This window comes from Patella vulgata, chromosome 5, assembly GCF_932274485.2.
Source record: "Patella vulgata chromosome 5, xgPatVulg1.2, whole genome shotgun sequence".
In the NCBI taxonomy this organism is placed as follows: Eukaryota; Metazoa; Mollusca; class Gastropoda; family Patellidae; genus Patella; species Patella vulgata.
In genome coordinates, this window is record NC_065883.2 from 26,839,746 (window position 1) to 26,858,267 (window position 18,522).

At 35.6% G+C, this 18,522-nt stretch overlaps 1 protein-coding gene across 1 annotated transcript; it reads left to right on the forward strand.

Moving 5' to 3' along the window:
• The first annotated feature begins 11,573 nt into the window (after nucleotides 1-11,573).
• Nucleotides 11,574-18,293, forward strand: LOC126821810 (uncharacterized). The gene is made up of 3 exons (XM_050550312.1): nucleotides 11,574-11,970; nucleotides 13,215-13,421; nucleotides 15,717-18,293. Exons 1-3 carry the CDS (start codon nucleotides 11,826-11,828, stop codon nucleotides 16,784-16,786), a joined length of 1,422 nt encoding a protein of 473 aa, XP_050406269.1. The 5' UTR covers nucleotides 11,574-11,825; the 3' UTR covers nucleotides 16,787-18,293.
• The last annotated feature ends 229 nt before the right edge of the window (nucleotides 18,294-18,522 follow it).

Below are 18,522 nucleotides of genomic sequence, written 5' to 3' on the forward strand. Positions count from 1 at the left end.
CAAAGTTCATTACTGAGAACTGATATTGTGTTCAAACCCAGAACTCCACAAAAAAAACCCATCACAAGTTTCACCTATGTGCCATAAGAAAGGAAAGCCCAAGAAAACGTTTACTAGAAATATTTCACGAATTAGGCATTGCGTTTTTAATGGCTTTGAGTGTACAATATCTCAACATTGGCGTTATCTAGGGAAGAAAAATTTTTTGAAAAAGAAGACAGATTGTCATGCAATGAAACAATCAAAAGAAAATCAACAATCAAAGAGATATAGTCATTTTTACCATACAGAACATATGGCAGAGTAGGTGATAATGATAGTACCAGATGATCTAAATATATATAAATAGTAATGTGGTTGTTTTTTGTAGACTTGAATAGAGATGGTGTTGTTGGGTCTCAAATTGATAACTATATGCTGTACGGTTTCATGTAGCCTACTATAATATAGATTTCACATTTCTCTAACTTCATAGAAATTTTGACAGTGGACCAATATTACATTCATTTTATTTTTGCAATAACATAAAGCTCAATATCCTAAAAAATTCATTATATTGTTGTTTCATATATATATATATGTATCTTGTAATTATCAACTGATAATACATATTTATTCCTTTGACAATGTATGCATGAGATATTTCTCTACTCAACCCTTCTCAAATATAATACAGGGTATTTTAAGGAGTAATTATGTTATCGTAAAATAACTTAAAGATGCATTATGTAAGATTTAGATAAAGAGCTGTCCGATCTTGCTATAATAGTTCAAAATATATAATAAAGAAATGAATACATTGAAAATTTTAGTCAAATAACTTATCCTGAGCAAAGTTATAAGTGTCTGAAGTTTTGACAAGATAGTCTTGATTGGCAAGTACCATTTCTTCGATAATAAACAAATTCTTGTTGATTATGGGCTTGTTATGGGAATAAATGTCTAAATAATAATTTATATAGCATTTGAAGCCAGAGAAAAGACCTTTTGTTGGCAGATTTAGCTCTTACATAATGCATCTTTTATCAGCAAGAACATGTGACTGGATAACAGTTTACTTCAAGGTGTCTTATAAACATTAACCTCTGAAAGGTTGTGAAAAAGACTTGGGTATTATAATGAGGTCCATAGGTGAACACATTAAGAGAACATACTTTAGAATCCTTGGGAGGCATCAAATTGAACTTTAACTTAATTATGTAAGTACATGAAAAACATCTTGAAGCGATTTAATATTCGAAATTAAAACTGTAAATTGTATTATGAAGTTAGGTAAGGTTGCAGAATGTTTCTAAATGGATAGATATTGAATCGTTGAACTAGGAGGACATTACGCTTACAGTTCTAAGAAAAATGGTTTTCAATTGGGAACCTATATGATAAATGCTATACATCGATTATCCTCAAGAACTCTCAAAAGGCTCCCAGAAGTTTCAGTTGAAAAGTACTGGTCTATCTGCCTTGAGCTTGTAATATCCCCGTGTATGCTCTTTAAGAATAATACTATCATAGCACATTATTATAATCTCTAGATTCTATAATACCTGTGCCTTACTTTCAAGCCATGCACTTATCAAACCAAATAAAGACACATAATTGAGATAAAATCCTTTACCCTTAATTGTCACCATGATGTTAGGCTATTTAAATTTACTCAAAAAATAAAATGTGATTGCTATGATCTTTTAATGAGGACATATTAATCAAATATTGCATGGTTTTGAAGGATTAAATTTCCTACCCTTTCGCCTTCATATCTTACAAGAATGTCAAAGGAAACATGATGGCCTTTTATATCACATACCACTTACTTAAACCTACATTTAAGATTGAAAAAAAGGTATTATAATCACTCAGTTTCCCTATTTTCTGAGAACAAGCAGAACAGCTCAGTGTATGCACGCTTTTAAAAAGAAATTGCTCAATTACATAATAGGATTCTTTAAAAAATATTTCATATCCCCATGTTGCTTTAAATAGTTTTACCTTGAAAGGGTGCTTTGAGGCACACGAGTCATCGAAATATATTTTTGAAACTTTTAAATTAATGAAGTGGAAAAATAGCACACATATAGCAACCTCGTATACCTGGTGTTTGATATAATCTATAATTAATATCTCTTATTACCGATAAAATATCATTGATAATGGCACTATATGCGTCGTCTCTCCTTGTCAACTGGTCTGACTATGTCTATTGAGATTCCAAGTGCTTTTTATACGCCCACATTTTCATGTGGATGTATATTGTCGTCGCCCCTGTCCATCCGTGTTCACATTTTGTTTGTGGACGCTCTACAGGTCACTATTTTTATCCGATTTTAACGAAATTTGAAATATATGGTGTGTCTCCCAAGGATCTCGGTTCCTTCCAAAATTGGCGTGTATCGAACCGCAACTTCATGGATTATGGCCCCTAATTTTTAGCTTGTGGACACTCTAGAGGTCACAGTTTTGATCCGATTTTGATGAACCTTTAAATTTATGTTTATACCACAAAGATCTCGATTCCTTTCATACATATCGGATAGTAACTTCCTGGAGTATGGCCCCTGATTGTTCGAAAAATCACGTTTTTAGCTTGTGAACCGCAAGAAGTCACAATTTGGATTCATTTTTAAAAACTTTTTAAATATACCACCGTCACACCTCAATGAGGGTTAAGGTTGTGGGCCCTTTAGAGGTCACAATTTTGATCCGATTATTATGAACCTTTAAATTAATGTTTGTATCACACATATCGGAACGTAACTTCCTAGATTATGGGCCCTGGTTATTCGAAAAATTGCGTTTCTAGCTTGTGGACCCTCTAGAAATCACAATTTGGATTCAGTTTTAAAATTCGTTTAAATATGTAACCGTAACACCTCAATGAGGGTTGAGTTGGAAAAATCTGACTGAAACTGTTGAACAAAATAGCCGCTCCTTGTACGCAAATAGTCTAAGAGTATGTAATACCAAGGCTGTGGACGCTCTAGAAGTCACAATTTTTATTTGATTTTGATGAAACTTTGATGCATGTTTATAACCCATAGATCTCGGTTTGTGTCTATATTTGCGCATATTGGACCATAACTCCCAGGATTATGGCCCCTGATTGTACGAATCACGGTTTTTAGCTTGTGGAACCTCGAGAGGTAACAATTTTGATCTGATTTTAAAAACTGTTTAAATATCACCATTACACACAAATGATGGTTGAGTTCAAATCTCGGGAAATCGGACTGAATCTATTTGACAAAATGGCTGCTACTTGTATACAAATAGCATAAAAGTATGTAATACCAAGGTTGTGGACCTCTAGATCCAATCTCGATGAAACTTAAAATATATGTTTATATCCAAATGATCTCTGTTATTCGTGGATATCGGACCGTAACGTCCTGGATTTTTTAGCTTGTTCTCCGTCCATCTCTTGGGAAATTTGGACGTATCTTGCCTGGCAATCACTGGTTTTGGTGTGGTGGACGTCACTTATGGTTACGTTATTGAAATTATTCACCCATATTAAAATTTATTAGAAATTTTTTAATATACTATTCCTTTATTTTACAGTTCAAATATAAAACAAGAAATAAATGTGCAATATCGAATTTGACATTATATATTCGGTACATATTTTATCCTTAAAATTTCCCTTTGAAATCCTTCCGCTATCTATTAACTCAAAAGAATGTTTCATAGCCTCCCGAATCTTCCATGTGCATCTCTCATCAACGGCGAAATCGCCCCGTATCCATGAAGAATCTGTACCGGAGCATGGTCAATGCTGATCGTGAATGAGAGGGGGTCAGTGGTTTTGTTCGAATTACCTGGAATATACCTTGATTCGCTATTAACATCCAACCTGTCTATAATATTTTAATGACAAGTTTTGCCGCCACATCTCTTTAGAATTATGCATCTGATGAAAATGGCACCGACAAATAAGTGTGTCATTGTATCTTGGATACCCCATTGAATGTACAACCTTGTAATAATTGAATATTTATTTTTTTGTGAAATTGCTTTTCTAGGTTTTGCTCAATCTGATTAAAATACAGATCTATATTTCGTTTCATTTTTTATACTCTCCTACATGAAGATCTGACCAGCTGTAGTTGTAGTAGCAGCTTTTGACCCTATGACGTAAGACATTTGATTAACCAATCAGCGTTGATGTTTCTAGTAGGATACCTACAGTTCTGTGCACCTCGCGGCAAGAACTCGCTGCAACAGACAGTTTCATTGACCAATTGCTCACATCAACCATAACGCAGGTTGTACAATAACTCTTCCGACACTAGTGTAGTAAAGACAAGTAAAACGAAATTTTAAACTATAAAAAACCAAACGAAATAGGATCTGTGTTTTAATCAGATTGGGTTTTGCTGTAAAATATGCCAGACCATTAGGCTTTTGTTTGTTTATATAGTTACACCATAATTGATGTTTAGACTCTTGAAGGTAATTTATTTTATTGTTTATCAAAATTGTATTGGAACACTGTTTTTGGCCATACAATTTACATTAAATAGTCACGATAAAATTTCAATAAGGCAAAAGCAGAATTAAAATGTTAATACTTTGTATAAAATACATTGTTACATCAAGTCATAATATTATTAATTTTATAATTTCCACATACAATACGATTTTCTGATACATGTGATTCAAATTGGGTTAGTAATTAATTCCAGGCAGTGCACACATATTCAATAATATAATATATAATTATTAAACAATGTGAAGTACTGTATTTTAAAATCCACGCCATTCCATTTAACACGATTGTACCTTTATAGTTGAACTGGAGTATTAACCTAGTGCTCTCTGGATTTGGGAAACCTGATCTCGTTAACGCTACTCCCGGTTTTGTTTCCATTTGACCTCCAAACAAGGTTGGAAAATGGGATATCAGTTATTAAAGAGGTACATCGGACAAAGATAATTCAACAAATATTCAGACAGCCCCGAAGGATCCCCTTTCAGAAAAGGTTACTATGTATTCTGAGATGAAATAACGGGCGCGTGCTTGTTCTAACTTTCGTGACCAAGTGTGTAGTTTAGGTATTAAAATTGTACAGTTGTATATGACGTGTTCTAGGGCATTTTAGGGGGGAACTTTTACTATGGTATTCCCTGGGTATTAAATAATATCAGGCCACTGGTTAGTACGCAAGAAAATTTTTATCGAGATATATTTGGGTTTAAATTCTAGACATTTTTTTTCGCGCTCTTTACATTGTGGGTAAACCCAATCTGGACCATTGCAGCTTGAGGATTGTGGACATAACGTCCGATAGTATAGAGCTGGAATGATCCGAGCTGGACACTTATTTGTGTATAATTAATTCTTACATGTAAAAGAATGTAAATAGTTTGTACATATATAATAAACCAATTCCTTGGTGAAAACTGAGTATTATTTGTTTTAACTGTGATCATGCTATAATGTGAAAGCATGAATGAAACTTCATTTTATTGTTAAACATGTATATTTGGTGAGAAAGAGACATTAATAAAAGATCTTATTAAACGTGGATGTAACAAGAGGTCTACAGCCACAAACTGCCAATAAGCTATTATTATTGGATTGTAGAAATACCAAATAATAAAAATTGTAATTATCCAACTCAGTCTGTGTTCAATTGACTTTGTAATCCTATCAAAAGTAACCATGTTGGTTTCAACAGTCCTTAGATCATCGGTTGGACATACAAAACGGAGAAAGAGTATTTAAAGTTGTGGGAATGGAACAGGTTATTAACTCCCCACCCTTTCCCCCAGTTCTGTTTGCCTAATTCGAATACTGACTGAATGTTCAGCGCTATAGAAATGATTATTATTATTTTTCAAAAGTATAAGGTTTAATTTTTCACACTCATCTATCTGTTTGAAAATGAAATGCCAAAATTTATTCATTCTATATTAACTTTTCATTTACGCATTTTACCAGCCCGTCAGAACCCAGAAAATATGGTGGGAGATGTCTACATTTGCAAATGTTTGTTCCTTGATTTAAATTTATTTACCTAGGGCAAACCCCCGAACCTCTAATTTGGCTCGCTACGCAGTAAGACACCCTCTCCTGACACCCGCACACACACACAAAATATATTTCGTTCCAACGGGGCAGTTTTATATCATGAGTTGGGAATAAATAACGATTAGTCTATATATGGCTAGGTCTTGATGTTAACCGAATCGTTGTGTTAAACAAGCATTATGCAAGAGCCAAATCCGCCTATTGCAAGTATTTCTTTAGGCCTGAAATGTTATATGAACTATTAAAGGGGCATTATGTGAGATGAGACAAGGAGCTTGCAGTTCTCACTATAATAGTTAAAACACGGAACCGAGAATTTAGCGATTGAATTTTAGGCCTACCCTCATTACTAAAGTCGGTATGATTAAAAAAACATAGTCTCGATTATCCATTTTTGGATTTAATCATTAATGAGCGTAGAGCAGCAGATCGGATTCAAATCCAGTAAATATCGCAGGCTAGGCGATTGTGGTTTTCAAAAATTGTTTATTATAAAGTCACCAAATTTCAATATTAATCACTGTTTATTTCTATATTTCAAACAATACAGTTCGCAGTACGAGAGTTCTTCAAACACGAATATTTAATCATATTAAACAGGAAAGAAAACAGCAAATAATTCGAACTAAAACGATACAAATATTTCAAAATTACAATCAAGAATCGAGTGGCCTGGTCCCTATTTGAAGGGGTTCACAAAATGAAGTTACTTCCCTTGGTTCGTAAACTATTCGTACAATCATTCAGAGATTTCACATATTATTGATGGACAAATATAAAATTACATCTTTACTTACGGTGGCCAGTGCAGTGAAAATTTTCCCTACAGAAAGTTGGATTCGACACGGCGAATGTGCACGCTTCAATGGCTTGTCTCGAAGTGATTTCTGGCTAACTACGCAGTATGATAATACTCAGCGCTAGAGTCTACGAGACAATAAATAGCCATTGCACGTGCAATTCTCTACACATCTATCAACTATTACAGCCGTAAAAAAATCTATTTTTGTCGATTCTGAATAGCAGTAATATTTAGCTTTTTGTTTATTACAGCAGCTTTAGAAATTACGTTCGTTTTATTTTTTAAATTGCTTAATTATCATTAACTGTTCCGTAATATCTCTGAAAGACTTGCGTTTGGCAAGAACATGATACTAGTAAGTAGTTTCATTTTACTTTTACAAGGTTCTTAAAACAATTGTTGAGTTGCCTAACGTGCGTGTTTCTAAATTCAATTTCTTGTTCCAGCTTTCTGTTATGTTTCGTAAAACAAAAGTAGTCTTGATTATCCCGACCCGTCAATCAGACGTAGAATGGTCGGTAGACTGGTTAAGTGAGACTATTTTTAAAATAAGGGCACGTAACCTATTTTTTACTCACAAGTGCCCGGATGTTATGGCCGACACTCGTAACCATCTTTCAGTGTAATATTTATGGACGGTTAAATGGTCATAGCTTATTAAGTACAACATGACCGTAAATGACTATAAATGTGCGAAACTAATGTGCATATATAAATATTGTGGTGTAATTGTCGAGATATTTGGAGATATTTATTTATGGTAGGTCACTCTACTTTTACTTGCTTACACATGTGCGATTTCCAACATTTCGATCACATAAAATACGATTCAATCAAAATAAACAATTTCCAACTGCACATTGTGGGAATTTTCAACTTTCAAACTCTTCAATTTGTGAAAAACACAAAAGGCCCTATTATGTAGACTCGATTTTCTATGAAAGGTTTTGACCAAAAATACCTCAATCATAATAAAATAAAAATTCAAAATCTATTGTCACAACAGCGATGACACCGAGAGTTGATTATGGTCTGGATGTTTTGGGACTCAATAACCCTCTTCTAATTAAGGTAGAATATTCAAACTTGGTGTAGGCGTTCATTAAGTGAATGCATTGATGAAGTTCGAAGATGAGCATTTTCTGATTAGGGTAAGCAGAGATAAGCAATTTGATTGGCTGATGCTCTGGGACGCGATAATTACGTGGGACCGATGAAACTTGGGGTATAGTGTGCAAGAGTGATATTTTTTAATATAGTCAGTTGGTTTTGGTCATTATAATCTGCACTTAATATAAACTAATAGATGTTCTACTACCCCTTTAAAACAATTTTCTATACTGTCCACGCTATACCTGGTTTGTCCACTCACGACATCTTCAAATTTAACCTTTCTTATTTGTCTAGTGCGTTGTTTTATTATTGTAACTATAACTAGGGGTAATATGATGACGATATGAAAAAATTGACTACTATACATCAAAGCTGTACAAATATTAATTGTTCATGAAGTTAATCGAATCGCCCAAAGACGTTCATTCTACGATCAGGACTGTTCTCTATGAATATCTTGTCGACATGCTTTGGGTTCTGGCATCTGGGCCTACTTATTGACGAAAACTTAAACTAAGTTACAACCGAAATATTAAGAAATACTGCAACTTCATTGGATATAATGCAAATTGATTTTACTGGTCAGCCAATCGAATTGCAGTATTTCTTAAAATTTCGATTGTATCTTAGTTTAAGTTTTCGTGAATAAGGGCCCCGATCATGAAGGAGGTCATTATGCACCGCACACACTAGAAATGGTTCCACTCTGATGTATTCCGTCTTGCTCCAGCGACAGTAGTGGACCGTCCTTAAGGCCTTCCTTTGAGCAAGTTTTGTAGTCAATTGCCTACAAAAAAGTTACTGGCCTATAACTCTCTTATTTCCAATATCACTGACCCCAAACTGCACTGTACATAGCTCAACATACAATAAACCACTTCCCATTGAAATAATAGTGGTTCGGTCGTTTTGCGTCATGGAGTTGTTTACCTGTTCAGTTTTTTTTCATATTTTTATACTGTAAGTATGTCCCAGGTACTTTTGTGTAGAAGTTAACAAATTTACCTGCTTATATTAGTAGATCATGAAATATAGGCGGCTCGCGCAGAAGGGAATGCGTTTTTGATTGGTTGATATATTATTTTGATTTATGTGGATATAAACCATGGTGGGGGTGGGGGCTATGGGGTGGCTAAGCCCGCCCCCCCCCCAAAAAAAAAAATAAAATCGAATTAGCCCCCCCCCCCCCAATATTTCGCCGACAATAATGATTTTTTAGGACTGTTCAAATTGGTAGGCGACCCGTAGGGGGCAGAGACCTATTCGTCCACCACCCTCCCTTCCGATTCTAAGGGCCCCCCTAAATCCACGCCCATGTGTAGGCCTATAGGTCTTTGTACTGTAGCTTCGATAGAAACCATTGTAATGTAAAGATGATTTGTAAGGTCAAATTTAACTGATTATTAAATATACATCTAATATACATAAATACTGACAAAACATCCAAACGTTTAAAAAACTCAGTAACATGTAGAACAATTTGTAATATTTTCATGAAATCGTATCAAACAAAAATTACACGAATCAATTTATTTTATTTAATGTTTGACCTATATCGAATCTCGATATAGTTAAACACTATTTTAAACACATCTGGCAGAAACGCCAATATTCCCGGACGATAATAATGACATTTACGACCAGCTGGTATGATATTATATTTTATGTGATCACCCAATAGTACTTCTACAGTAGATATCGCTTGGGTGATAACTTACATAATATACTGAGGAGATATCGCTTTACTTGAAATGAAATCTATACTAAAGAATTATATTTATTTATTTGTGCGTTTAAGAAAGGGTAGGGTGATAAATAAAATCTCCTACTGGTTCCTTTTTACATTATCGACTTGTGTTGATATATTTTTGATATCAAAAAAGACTCGTAGGAGATTCTCTATTCAGTTACTTCTAATTTCTCTGTTTGACTAAATATCCACCAGCGTAATCATTATACGCAGTAGCGTGAAACAAGACTAGTACTTATAATACCAAAAATCAAAGGAATAGAAATGTGAAAAAAATTGCACGACGCCCAAATAAACAATGCGAATGAACTGCCTAACAAAACATTGATTGGTGCAATTGGATGCACTCTCTGTTGAAGGATTAGCGTAATTATTAGAGCTAGGTCTTGGGCTATGGTAAGCGCTAGCTTCAGTCCCCTTTTATAAAATGTGTCAACCATAGGTTACTTAGTTTCATGTATACAAAAATGATCAAAATATACTAAACAGAAAAAAAACCCGGGGATCACGTGGCTAAGTGTGTAAGAAGCTGGCTCGCTAGCCTGGAGGTCAGGTGTTCGATCCCTGCATTGGCCGAGACGTGGTTCCCCCTTGTCAGTGATAGTACCGCTGCCCGGGCAAAATTTCCCTCGTAGCACACTGTATGGCGTGTGCCCGTCTTCATTAGCCCAGTATATGAGCAGAACAGTAGGACGTTAAACCCCATTTCATTTCGAACAGTAGGACGTTAAACCCCATTTCATTTCATTTCCCCATTTCATTTCATTTCATTTCATTTCACTAAACAGAATACCTTATTATTTACAGTATTCATATCGATTATTCACATATGGGTTTGTACATTTAAACGTATAGCTATATATATAATATAACTAATTATCATTCACTGACCCAGTTTTTCTTTAAGTTTAAAGACCGAAAACTATGCCTTGGATTAGGAATTAAATGCGTGATGAAGCATCATTTGTTCATACACTGGCTACTGCAGTATAGGCCTACGTAAGATCCCTTGTGTTATATGAACTGTTTATCTCGATAAGATAATACGTGTATCGTATTTTCCTGTATACCGCCCCTTTGTGACAGTTTGAGATGGTTCCTGGTGTGTGATTACCGTTTAGCGCATGCGCAGTTGTAGGAGCCAGCTCACATCGTTATGGACACGGTGTGCATTGACACCCCCCCCCCCCCGGGATAGGATTTCCCCTAAGATTTTCTTACGGTCAAATCGGTTTCTACACTATTATCTACCAATATTTACAGTATTTCTATATGAGGAGGTGTCGAATTTCTATTGTTTGTTTATTTCGATAAAAAGTAGAAATACAAATTGACTAAGGCGCGGATTCACTAATAAAGTGAGTCGTAGCAATTCGTGTTGATGGAAAATCAGAGCGGTATTTTCCCGCGAGCGTCTCCCATACAAAAACGGTAATTTCGCTTACATTTCGATAATCATATAAAGGCCAATATTCAATCTGCAAAATGTTTAATTATTAAAACATAGTTAACACCTCAAAAAGTGTAACGTAATCACTAAAAAATCCCACAACGGCAACAAATTACGAACGATAGAAGTATTAGTTTCAAGCCAATCAACTTAGATCCGTTGATCGTGTAACTACTGATCACTAAAACAGCAGCTAATCACGATAACAAGTACGTTTATTCATGACAAAACTCTAACCAAATACGTAATACTTTTCCCTGAACTGATCAGTGACCAGGAACCATCTCACAATACCGGAAGTAGATATAGTTTCGTTGTTAACGCTAACAACAGTTTCGGACATGCGCAAGTGCCCAGGAGCAAACACACACCGGGGGTCAATTCAAACTGTCACACCGTTAACGTTATATTATTAGGATATTATGTGTGATTTAGTTCATTTATCGTCTGCTTCCACCGAAGTGATATGTTGACACGATACGTGGATCAAGTATTATCATATGATCATGGGATATAACTGTAGAATGGCGATCTTAGATAAGAATAACTACCTATATAATTTAATTTTTGGATATCAGCGGTGGTACAGGATATATAAGTGACCTGCTTAGGACGTAATACTCTAAAGAAACACGGGGACAGTTTGAAAAAGAAAACAGAAGGAAGAATAATTAAATCCAACATGACACGACCCAAAGTGATCCAAATATTAAAATATGTCGGTTTGTTTGTCGGTTGTGTAGCTAAATTTACCAGTGGTTCATTATTTGTGTTTAACGCCTATCAAAATGCCATCAAATCTACGTTCAATTATACACAATCAGAAGGTAGGTCCTTGTAATATATAGGGCTGGGTGGTAACAGGATCGCTTACCAAACCGCATAGCTTTTCTCCGGGCCTCCGGTTTAATCTAACTGCTAAAGACCCCTATATTATTATTGAAATAAAATTATATTATATACTCTTCAAAAACAGTAGGGGATATTGAAATGCAAATACCTATGCAGGTTGTGATATGATAAATAGTCATGGACACTTGACATGCTTTGAGAGTATGTTCACAGATGAAGAACTTATCGCCCCAACAGAACCACTGAGCTGCACATGCTACACGCAATAGCCATACACGTTCGAGGGGTTCATTGTCAAATTTGACACTTCAAGGAAGGGTTGATGAAAACTGCCGCGTGGTGGTTTATCTATCCTTGTTAGCATTCCTATCGGTTCTTGCATAAGATTTACTGTTTAGCGTATCTTTGCTTTAGTGTGTTACGTTTATTTTCATCGGGAGACGTGTTCGACGACGTCAACGTCAACCGACAACACTGCAAGAATTGACCGTGGCACTGCAAGAGAAGTGGGTCAGATTGCCCCAAATCGTCATTGAACGGTTGATTAGGAGCATGCCACGACGAATTGCTGAATGTCTGAGGATTGGTGGAGCAATTACTCATTATTAAGATAAAAATCAAAAACGTCCATTTTAACTTTTGACGGTGAATCTCTTTGCGAGTGAAATGGGGGCATCAGATAAGCCGCCCATATGATCTGTTTATGTTCATGTGTAGGCAATTGGCCTGTTATTAACATTCACTGTTTACCTCTAATAAAAACAGCAGTGCATTTCCGCAGTTTTTTTTATTGTTTCTGAATATTCCCTACTCTTTTTGAAGAGTATATTATCTTAATTCTCTACCGTGTTTGATTGGATGGGAACACCGGTTGCTTTATTAGTTGTTGGTGTCTAATGAAACAAAATCGCAATGATCTCTCCAAATATAGTGTAAGAAATAGAAACAAACACAATCGCAGGGAAATCTGCTTTTATTTCACCAAAAACTGTAAACACACAACGGCGTGGCCTAGCTGTTAGATTTAGAAGGATATTGGAGTAACCCACTGAACTGCCTGAAGTGCTATTTAGAGGCAATCTTGGAATTCATCCGTTTAAATTTTTTGAAGCCATTCGCCATTACGTCTTGTGTATAACAAACATGTTTATGCGAAATCACAATAGTAAAATATAAACCCACAAGTAGGCCTACACATCAAATGGGTTCTTTATTTCAGTGGAACTTCTATCGTCCGCCTTAAATCTTGGATTAGGAACGGGATTTCTTCCAGGAATGCTGTACGACCGGTTTGGACCATTCTGGACGTCTGGTTCTGGGCTTCTGGTGTCCAGTTGTGCTTATTTCCTTATATGGAGTACAACTAAATCTGTTGATTTTTATAAAACAAGATCAGGTTTAGTTGCAGTGTATTATTATTTTGCCGGTAAGTACAGCATTATGAAAGCTTTATCCTTTACCTGAAAACATTGCGAGAAAATCGCAAATAGAGCCCTGCGATTTCTAAACTTCATTGACGTCAGTGTCCAAATGTTTATTAGGAGTGTGTACTCCTCTATAGGTGCATTCACACTGGGGGTTTAATCTGAATTGGATTCAGAATAAAGTCTTATTCCCTGCCCTGCCCTGCCCTGCCCTGCCCCTAATGTCTAGACCTTAAATGAACAGTCGTGATCTGAACACATCATATCTTTGTATTTGGATTTTTAACTGGTTATGTTACCGCATATATGTTTCAGTGAGGTAGGGCTACGGCTATGTAGGCTATACCCCAACTGATTTATGTTTGCAATATTGATTTTTATTTATTTGCAGACTATTGGCCAGGAAAATACACACGTTTGCCTCCAAGCGATTAAATTGAAGTAGACGTGAACATGCGCACAAAATAACCCGACCTGGAACACTTGTTCCAGAATGAATTCAGAAATTATACGGATTCGTTATTTCAGATTGAGTTCGGATTTTAGCGAATTGAGTGTAACGCCTAAATCCGGAATATAACTTTATTCTAAATTCAATTCAGATTAAACCCCCAGTGTGAACGCACCTCTAGACAACGTATTTTAACTTATTAAGATCCTATGGTGTGTACTCGTTAATGTCTAAAGCTGCGTTCACACTGCATGCGCCTTCAATGCGAATTCGGAGACCGGTCTCCGGAATTCGGATTGGTTTTTCCCGGTTTAAAAGAGGTGCGTCACATTACAGTTTATTCGGATTGAATTCAGAATGAAAAGCGCCACACTGAATGCGCAGTGATAGTCATTCATATCCAAGATGGATGCGCCAGACATTCGTATTGGTGATCTTGTCTTGCTTATGTTTAATTGCTTGAGGCAATCAAAGCAACATCAGCGACGCTGGGTCCTATATCTCGACACCTTGCCGTGCAGCGCTGGGCACGATTTCGTTGGCACCAAAATCAAATGCGAATGAGGATGATTACTCCTTTGGTCGCGTTTGCTATACATCAACACGTATGTACATGTACTTCACTCTTGACTCTGTACTAGCGAAGATACATTTCATAATTGAAATGTTATAAAATGGGGTTAAACTTCCTACTGTTCTGGCCCGACGGGCATAGACCATTTTCCCAGGACAGCGGCGCTACGGCCTACGCTTTTATCGAATTCCAACTATCAAGGAATTTTTTACGTCCACGTCAATGTGTACACGGGAACTCTGTCTTTCGTCCCATCCGAACGACTAAACAGCTGTCCTTGTTAGGCCTTCAGCCCTGCAACACTGAAAATCACGATGAACGTTTTCGGTCAACACCGGGAGCGAACCCTCGACCACCAGACTAGGGAGCCAGCTTCATACTCACTGAACAATCGTGGCTCCCATTTCATAATTCAAATCTTTTCAGCACTAAACATACATAATGTAAAGCTTACCTGTCCTGCCCCCAAGGTCTAGACCATGAATGGTCAGCTGTGATCTGAACACACCTATCTTTGTATTTGAAATGTGGTCGTATATTGTCGTCGCCCCCGCCCGACGCGCTAGAGGCTAATGTTAATATCTGATTGACTTTAAATTTATGAACAGTGTTTAAGATCATGGATGAAGAATCAAATTGAATTTGAACGATTTACGATAATTACTGCCAGAGTTATGGCCCATGATATTAAATGTTAGTATAGGACAGAACTCGTAATCAGAATTTAGTGTGTTGTAAATGTTTGCATTACTAACAAAAGGACTTAGCTGCTGAGGGCGTATGTTTCGTTGCCTTACAACCTATTGTTAGCTAGTTATGTTAGTGCAGCATTTGTTTCAGTGACGAGGGGCTGCAGCTATGTAAGCTACACCCCATCATGCGCGCAAAGTTATCGTTTCCGGTAAAACTGTTGATCTGAATCAAGTGTGTCACACTCAAATCTTGACTGCGAATAACAAGATTCGGAATAATTGTTCCAAGTTGAATTCGGAAATATATATGGATTAGTTAATTCAGATTCAATTCGGTTTTTATCGAATTGAGTGTGACGCCAAAGTCCGGAATAAGGCTTTATTCTGAATTCAATTCAGATTAAACCTCTAGTGTGAACGCAGCTATACTGATTCTTAATCTCAATTCGCAATAAAATAAAAGAATTAAATACGGAATAATTTGTTTTATATGAGATCATCAAGACAACGTAGTATGTCCACAAATTTATATATTTTTATCCACCTATATTTTGTTCGCTAATACACATATCTTTTTCAGGGTTTGGCTCATTGTTTAGTTATATGTCTGCTCTAAATACAAACGTAATCAACTTTCCTGCTGAACATAGGGGTAAAGTAATTGGGCTGTTAAACGCATGTTTTACTGGTAGCCCTTCCATATTTGCATTACTTTATTACCATGTTTTTTCAACTGGTGACTATAATCGTGTAGAAAATCAAGATTTTTCCGGATTCATGTTCTTTTTTGCCATTTTGTTTGTGGTGATGAACTTGCTATGTATGCTTTTCCTGCACGATCTTTCTAAATTGAAATCGAAGGAGTTAGTTATTTCAAACAGCATCGACGAAAACAGTATTCAGGCATCTTCAGGGACTTCTATAAATCATCAAGATGGTACGGCCACAGATAAAGACACCTCACCCATATTACAAGATGGAGAAACCCAAGACGGGACGTCATTTTCGCGGTTTTTAAAACTAGTGAAAAGGTTAGACTTTCAACTTCTAACTGTGTCTTTTACGTTTGCGGCTGTGTTAGGGTTAGTGAACACTAATAATATTACTGTGATAACCAAAGCCGTAGGGCTGTCATCATACGATAACATTATTTTAATATCCATGCCGGTTGCGAATACTATACTGAGTTTGGTCATCGGGCCACTTTCCGACAAAGTGAAAGCCAAATGCCCTCGTCTCACTTTTTTCTTAGCTTCCTGTGTATTTTTCACCTTTGCTGAATTAGTTTTTATAATGTTTGCTTCGTCAATTGGTGGAATATTTATAGGAATAATACTTGCTGGTTTTGGCATTGGAATTTTATGGACATTAGTTCCAACCATAGTCAGTGAGCTGTTTGGAATTTCGGATTTTGGAAGAAATTGGGGAATACTTCTAATGCTTTCCGGACTTGGATCATTGGCCGGACAAGCCATATTTGGTAAAATTTATGATTCCATGATCACGGAGTCAGGGGGTCTTTATTGTTATGGCACAAAATGCTTTTTATATGATTTTATTTTTATGGCCATTTTAGGACTGATCTCAGTAATATTAGCCGCCATTTTAGATATACGGTTTCGAAAAAGACAATATAACCAAATACCCTAGTTATTAAAGATATGGGAAATATTATTGACACAGGGCTTTAAAAAAAACCCATCATATTTGTTCATTGGCACGGTGGGGCCGCCCGATAGAAACAAAGTAACCGCACAAAGATTTTCAGCTTTTGAAATCCTAAAGTCGAAAAAAGCAGTTTTGGATAGAATAAACAACCTAGAAAATGAATAGCTTAAAAATGCATTATGTAAGATTTCGATAAAAAGCTGACAGTTGTAGCTATCGTAGTTTATAAGTAGACAACGAAAAAGGAATATATTGAAAATGTCAAATTACTTTATTCTAAGCGAAGTTATGAATGTTGGAAGTTTTGATAAGAATAGCGTAGTCTTGATTTTCATTCATATACCACTTTTGCGATAATAAGAAATGTCTAGATTATCTATTTTAAACTGAATTACTAAATAGAGATCGTGTTTCAATCCATTAAAAATCACGACCATCGGATTATCTAGAGAGTTGTTTATAGGCTTGTCATGTGAATAAATGTCTAAATTTTAATGTTTAACATTTTGGGCCAAATGAAAGACCTGCAATACTTTTAGGCAAATTAAACTCTTACATAATGCATCTTTAATAGCTGGGAATGTTACAATATATTACACTTTAATATCTGAATTAGAAAATCAACGATGTGGGGCTTCTATGTTGCTATCAATACCGAAAGCGATAGAAATATTTAATATATATGTAAATGAATACAGTTAAACATCAATTTTACATACAAATTTAAAATAATATATACGCTTTTTTATATTAATTTAATGAAATGTGAAGCGGTGAATTTAATCATGTCTAAACATAATCGATATGCTTTATAATTGTATATATTAAGATAACCGATAAACAAAATTAAACATATATTAGTACCGCCATCTTTATTCGTCAATGGAAAGAATAAAATTATGTTTATATTAGGAACCAGGGGCCTGTTTCACGAAATTTTAACTAAAGATAAAATCCAAATTTTAGTCGATTCTTCAATTTTGATTGGCTAAGCACTAAAATCAATCTAATATTATCCAATCAAATTTGGATTTTATCATTGTTAAAATTTGGTGAAACAGGCCCCAGGTTCAATGCAAAGTAGAAAATGAAATGTGTTATCCGGCCAGATAACTGTGATTATAACCTTACGACTGCGAACATTACCAAACCCGTTAAAGAGCAAACACACTGCGTTCCCAGACAGTATATTTCTGACAATATTGCAAGCATATATACTTCCTTTATAAATAGTCTTTAAAGGAGACAGACTAATTTATTTGTAACCGTGATATTATGATAGTTGAAATAAAATGTTTTTATCTAAATAATCGTTACTGTAAGTGGTTCTTTTATGAGCACACAAACGTGTACACGGCAAGGTTCGGGTCTCACTCTATTCGAACAATTCGATACACCTTTCCTTATCATTGTATTTCGTGTGTTGGTGATCTGGAATTGGAATTGGTGATCTGGAACTGGCAACATTTCATCTTAGCCCACTGCATGGTTGATGAACATCTTTAATAGCCTGGAGATAAAAAAAAAACCAAATCTTTTTATAAGGAAAACAATCACTCGTTTATACACATATAATATAGCAAGACGTTTCGACAAGTATTCTCTTATCGTTTTCAAGTACTAAATAAGAGAATACTTGTCGAAACGTCGTGCTATATTATATGTGTATAAACCAGTGATTGTTTTCCATATAAATTGTGTTGTGTTTTTGAAGTGCT